The 6779-nt window shown below is 37.1% G+C and overlaps 2 protein-coding genes across 2 annotated transcripts in view; both read right to left on the reverse strand.

Annotated features, from left to right (window-relative positions):
* Positions 1 to 1015, reverse strand: part of LOC105176158 (40S ribosomal protein S7) — a gene marked incomplete in the record, with an annotated part of 2368 nt that extends 1353 nt beyond the window's left edge. Inside the window, 1 exon segment of the mRNA XM_011098879.2 lies at positions 891 to 1015.
* The window catches only part of LOC105176159 (T-complex protein 1 subunit zeta 1-like), a 6651-nt gene continuing 2390 nt past the window's right edge, over positions 2519 to 6779 (reverse strand). The window contains 12 exon segments of the mRNA XM_011098880.2: positions 2519 to 2967; positions 3160 to 3278; positions 3414 to 3521; positions 3703 to 3771; positions 4270 to 4364; positions 4562 to 4766; positions 5416 to 5502; positions 5599 to 5713; positions 5807 to 5913; positions 6275 to 6367; positions 6522 to 6569; positions 6658 to 6779. The exon segment at positions 6658 to 6779 is cut by the window's right edge and continues 29 nt beyond it. Of these exon segments, the coding sequence (XP_011097182.1) occupies positions 2892 to 2967; positions 3160 to 3278; positions 3414 to 3521; positions 3703 to 3771; positions 4270 to 4364; positions 4562 to 4766; positions 5416 to 5502; positions 5599 to 5713; positions 5807 to 5913; positions 6275 to 6367; positions 6522 to 6569; positions 6658 to 6779 (1244 nt within the window). The 3' untranslated portion in view covers positions 2519 to 2891.

Here is a 6779-nt window from a genome sequence, read left to right on the forward strand (position 1 = left end):
GTCCTTGTGAATCTTTTGCAACGCGGTATACATCTTGCAACTGCGAGGACAAAGATATGCAATCACAAAATCAACTCCATGCAAAATATCAAATTGTATGGTTCAAATAGCAGAACTTGGTAATCATAGATAACATGAGCCCAATGGAAACAAAAGAAGAAAATACTTTCATCTGTTTCATTCACAGAAACTAACAAATAAAGTTACCACTCCATAGATTCCACATCAATAAAATCACATCTCCCTTTTCCGACACAAGAAGTTACATTCACCGCTATTGGTGGTTAAGATAAGTTTTGTTGAACTTTACTAGCCGTTTGAGCTACTCCTGGACGCCCACCAGAAAGTCAGCTCATCTTCCCAAATTAGCCAAGTTTTTTATCGAGACATACTCATGTGTCCTTCAGCCAAAAATTAGTCAATAAACAGCTCAGCATCCCAAGCTTCTTGACGTCGGAATAGCTATTGAAGTTTAAACAAAAAAAAAAAGAAGGAAAGACGGAAGCACTATTATCCTATCTGAGCCGTAGTTTCACACATAGTCATGGTGTAAGATTCCTATCCCGTAGCAATGAAGGCCAACATTTATCACAAAAAATCTAATTACTACCCGCAACATACCCGTACACATAAATATATACCAAAAGATGCAATAGACACAGACACAAATAAAATTCGATAATGAAGCGTCAAAAATACAATACAAAATCAGTACCAAGTCGTTCCCAAATAATAAAGTAACACCAAAGCAAGAACCACATCAACTCCAGTTCAAATTTCTCATGAATGGGCCATTATTAACTCAAATTCACTGATTTTTCATAACTTGACAACGAAAACAAAGCAAACCCAGATGAAAAGAATTCGAGATACGATGTGAGAAAGAGTACCTTGATGGGAGAGAAACGAATGGAATCTAGCTGTGCGGACAAGAGCAACCACAGCTTCGGCGCCGGAGGGCACTACCTGAATATGCAGGGGTTGCAAGAGAGTGAGAATAAGTTGGGCGGAAAAGCGAGGGTTTTATTGCTTGCTACCAGGAAAACCCTAGCTCAATCACGGCTGAGATGAAGAGATTGTTATGTGAAAAGATCTGGACCGTCAAACAAAGGATTAATTGGGCGACCCGACTTCGCAACCCGAAGTGCTGGATTGGTGGTGCGGATCGGGTGTTCGGTTCGGATATCTGGTATGGGCTTACAGAAAAAGCCCAACATAAATGTTAATGGGTCGGGTCACTAAATGAACTCCCATATTCATTTAGCCCATCATAATTCACAATCAGGACCACTTTTTTCAAAAGCCCATTTACATTAATGACAGATGAAGATACATTAGTTTTTATTTTTAATTTTTGAGGGAAACAATTTAATTACTTTTAAATTTACAAGTTTTAACTAAAATAATTTAATTAATTTAAAAAATTACTCTCAACTAATTTACAAGTTTTAACTAAATTAATTTATATTAATTTCAACTAATTTAGTTTCAATTAGTGAGTTTAGGTATTACGGGGTAGGAGTGGTAAAAATTTTTTCCAAAAACCACCCAAACTACCCGAATAAAATTGAATTGAATTATTTATTATAATTTATTAAATAAATCATAATTTTAAATTTATACTAAAACCGCACTAGCATTTAGGCCCTATTTATTTTGTAATATGGGTAGGATTTTTTTTCAATTGATTTTGGTGATTTCTAGAGAAGTATGTTTTTTCCCCCTTCAAATGATACTTTCTTTGTGTATTTATTATCTACGTTTGTTGCTTGTAATTTGTACAAGCATGGGAGAAAGGAAGAAGCAAGGAGAAAAGTGAATACGTCCAAGAGGAGGGAGAGAGAGGGAGAGAGAGAGAGAGAGAGGGAGATGAATAGCATGGATTTAATGTAAGCTATTGTTTCACCACTAACTAATAAGACGGAAGCTACTTCTGGAACGGATCCCTCCTTTTCCTCCTCAGCCTATCGGATATCAGTAGCCGTTTTTAGCTTTTGTTTCCCTTCTAAGGCCAAATTCTTACACGTTATTCACATCCGAGTTGCATGTGTTGAGCATGCTGCCAGCATCTGTCTTAAGGTAGGACCAAACTCTCCGCAATTTACATTTATATCAATCAATTATAAAATTATGAATTCCCTTCCGCTAAAATTCAATTATTTGGAAATCGGTTCTTACGTAATTAGTTATACAACGAGGAGGCCGAATTGCATCTTATAGACGTCTAAGCAAGAAGGGCCACTATTGACAGATCTGAAAGTAATTATTTCAAATAACAAGTGATTGAAATTTACAAGATGTTGTAAATCATTCGAGTCTTGATTTAATAAGTACAAACAATGCCTGGATTGTTCAAGTTCTATATAGCAAAACACTGTAAAGATGCATTGCTTGTTGGGACAGTTTTTTTCTGAAATCTTAAACACAAACGTTTGTTTAACTTGTGCAAAATATTCAGAGGTGGCTCCCAAGTGAATTTGATGGCCGTCTTCCAACAAAAGATATAAGAGAGAACAGATAAAGAGGAAACACTAACAAATCATTTTCTGAACCAAATGTCTTTGGAACCAAGTCTAACTGTACAACATTGATCGTATAGTAAACAGTTAAAAAGATGGTGAATTTCACTGCGGCGAAACAATTCATATCTGATCACCATAATCAGGTATCCTAGCTTCAAACAACTTACGCAGGTTCTGCAATTGCATCATACTGAAAATAATTTCAAGCAAAGTACACAACCAGCAAACATTCAAGAGCTAAATCAAAATTTGTGGGGCACAATGATTGTCTAGATCTTAGGCAAATCATTACGAACCATGACCCTCCCTCCTCACCAAATTTACCATCTTAGAGAAAACTAGAGCACAAGTGAAAAGTGGGCCAGCAGACTAATTTGGTTTCCGCATATTACGACCAGCACGAATAACCTCATCCACAAGTAGCAGCTGAGATGCAATCACAGGGCTGCACAAGAGAGAATGATTCTTCTCAGGAAACAGGGGATGACAGTGAAATTAACGAGCTCAATGAAAGCTACACGACAATGGCAAATATTCTGATTCTCTCAAGGAGAAATGGGTTATCGACTATTTTGGGGGAGAAAATGTCTAAAGCACATGTATTAGAGCATGCAAAACAGTAAGACCTCGGACATACCCCGAGTTTATGATCTGACGCTTGACAGAGTAATTGTCAAAGATGCCCTCCATTTGAGGGTCAATAGGTTCTCCAGTGTGTAGATTAAGCCCAACCACATTCCCCTTGTCATGCTCTCCCTGAAATGAACAACTCAATTTTATATGACATGCTAATGATGAATTATATTGATCAGTCTTGCACAACATGATAATGATGAATATTATCAATCTGGTCCCTTGAAATATGGTACTTGGATATAATATATAAATTACCGCAAGTTCAATAATCACGTCCTGAGTGTCAAGGCCGGAGTTTTCAGCAAGTATCTTTGGGACCACAAGAAGGGCATCAGCAAAAGCCTCTACACCAAGTTGAGCACGCTATTGGAAGTTCACCAACATCAGACCAAATCCAAGAGAATAAAATGAATGTTTATAATATCCTACTCTAATGCACAGTCCTCAACCCGAAGAGGAACATAAACAAGCATTCTAAGAAAGTTCCAAGTAGAATAATGTGCAATCACAGAGATCCACATAGACAGAGAGAGAACATACAGACCCCTTGAACAGTTTTCTTCACTTCATTAACCAGGTATTGTCTGGCTGCCACCTCAAAAGCCCCTGCACCCTGTGATTTGCAGAAATGAACTCACTGAGTGAAAGAGACTCAAGTCAACAGCTATATCCTTAAGATCTACATGATATCAATAATTTAACCTGTTGTCAGGTTTCCATTCATAAGATACAAAAGCAAAGATATAAACAGACATGATGCCACCGCAAATTAAAAGGCTATATTCGACTAAATGGAAGTTCAACAAAACATAGGCTGACTCTGGTTTTCTTCATACATTCAAAAAAATGGAGATCCTCAAATTCAGATTATCCTTGCATTCTGAGAACGGTGAGGATATACAAGTTACACAAGCAAAACAGATATTTTGCTCGCACATGCATGAATCAACATTTCAAACACATTAAGGGCACAGGAAACCTGTTAAATACTTAAATTATGTCAACTCACTAACTGAACTTCAGCATTCACTTGTCAACTAGTAAGATTATTGAATAGAACAACAGAAATAACTGAAAAATCACAAAAAACTAGAAATATGTAATAACTCACAAGTACAACAGCTTCATCTTCAATGGTATTCTTCACAGCCCTCAAACCATCACGAACTGCATCCTTAATCTGAGCAATGGTGTGATCATTTGGTCCTGCAAAAAACTTATAGGTTGCATTACTGGAACAAAATCAGTCAATCAAATACCACTAACCAGATTGTTGGATGATAGAACCATAACAGCACAAACAACACCAAGAGGACAAAGTATACTGTCAGAAAACAGGAATAATCATCTGGAGATACACAAGTGGTAACTGATAAAGCACTTAGGTGAGCAAATAAAAGTACCTTTAATGAGGATTGTACATGAGTGAGGATTTTTTACATTTTCCACAAATGTATACTTCTCTTCTCCAAGTACATGCTCGTAGACCAGTCCGGCCCAACCAAGGCACTCTGGCGTAAGGTCGTCAACTGAATTGACAGCCTCTCCACCACAAGCCAAAACCAATCTCTCCATGTTTCTCCTCTTCGCCCTTCGCAGGGCAACAATCTAAAAAATATTGCAAAAATCAAAAAGAGCAAAGTAGAAATAGATCCCACACAATCATAAAACAACATATGAATATAAATCCAGCAATGCAGATAACAGTAATAACAAAATTCTAAGAGATGGTAAAAATACAGATTCCAGTGAAAAAAGAATATCAAGAAAATCAAAATTCCCCAATACTTTTAAATGATTTAACAGAGAACCAGATGACCTTTCAACTGTATTAAAGACACCCAATATGATGTTATTCCACGAGCATAACCAAATCACATTCATGATATAACAAACTAGTAAACTCCATTGCTACATGAAGTCAGGGAGATCTGTAGTGACATTAGCAGTACAAAGTTCTCCTTTCAAAGATGCCATTTGGCAAGACCCATTTTCCTCTTTCTTCCTTGTTTGGGGGGTTTGGTAGGTGGGGGGTGGCACTGTTAATAAAACTAATGAACAGACAGATCAATTCAATTGAACTAAGTATCAGGAATAATGGTTGCAGAAATGAATATGAAGCACTAGAGTACGTTAACTCAAAGTGCCACCACAACCAGATTCCACTAAAATAGAGCACAGTATATCAGTATAATATTTAATGCAGTATGTGAAAAGTGTCCCAATGACGGGGTCTATAAAAGTAATGGCAACTTACTCCAGCTCGTGCAAGAAGATCCAATGATGGAGGATCAATTCCTTTCTGATTAATAACAACAAAATTGTTTTCATTGCCAGCACACACCTGGAAATAACCTTAAGTATTATTATCTTTGAAATAACCTTAAGTATTATTAACGCTGCCATTAAGAATGCTTCATAGCGCCCTCAAACCCACTACCTTGTTCTTTAAATCAATAATCTTCTGCACTTTCTCATCAACAGACCTCCTCTCTGCTGCAACCATTGCTTCTCTCTGTTCTGCATTTGAGTAAAAAAATCCTGCATTTATTTCACTGGCCAAAATAAAGTCAGTCCTACAGCTCAGACATATTAAGAGTACAGAAGTAATCAACCACAAGTTAGTAGAAAATTTCAGAAAACGATACCTCTTCTCATACTCCAGTGATACATTACAAGTCAAAATATAACAATTCTCTGCTCGACGTTTCATATCCGGATGCCTTGAACCATGGTCAAGAACAAGACCCTCAACCTAGAAACAGCAGCAAGAAGATGAGTATGTATGCCTAAGACACAGAGATTCATACATCATTAGGCAACACCACAAGTGCACATGATCCAGCAGGTAGACATGCATGTCAATGCCCAAAACCCAGCATATTACCAGGAAAATCCTCAAGGACCACATGTTTTCTTAGGATAAGAAACAAGAATTCCTGATAGATAGGACACGCAAACTACAGAAGTAATTTCTCTAATACAACCACATCTCAAATTTCAGCATTTGATCAACCACTGTTAATTAGGTAAATCCAAAAGTAAACACACAAAAGGAATCTAGTGAATGGAAACTTCAGGATCTAATCAGAGCTCCAGTTATGAAATTAACATACCAGACGAGTGTCCACATCAAACTTGTGGCGCATGTGCATTATCTCAACCATGAAAAGATCTATAGGCTCCTCAGGCTTGCGAATGCAGAGCACCTGCAGCAGCAAAAAAATGATGCTTTGAAACAAAAAGAAACTGATAATTTTACATCTGAATAAAGAAGATTTATAAGTAACGTAATGCCAAATATAAGTCCACCTCTGATACTAAAACATGGAAGAAATTATGACCAAGAATTAAAGCACTTACAGAATTTACTACAATGTCAGTTAGTTGATCTGCCAAGGCCTCATATAGCTGAATATGAAGAAAGAGGGATGTAACATGTAAGAACACAATCAAAGAGTCCCAAATGTAACTCAGAAATGTAGCGGCTGAAGCAAACCTTTGTCCTTAATGTTGTTCTTGCTACCATCTTCAGTATCTCTTTATCGGGTTCATCACCCATCACCACAGGAGTCTTGAACTTCTCAAGAAATTGAAGTGTTGCTCTTTTAGCTATTTCAA

This window comes from Sesamum indicum, linkage group LG13 (genome assembly GCF_000512975.1).
Source record: "Sesamum indicum cultivar Zhongzhi No. 13 linkage group LG13, S_indicum_v1.0, whole genome shotgun sequence".
Taxonomy (NCBI): Eukaryota; Viridiplantae; Streptophyta; class Magnoliopsida; order Lamiales; family Pedaliaceae; genus Sesamum; species Sesamum indicum.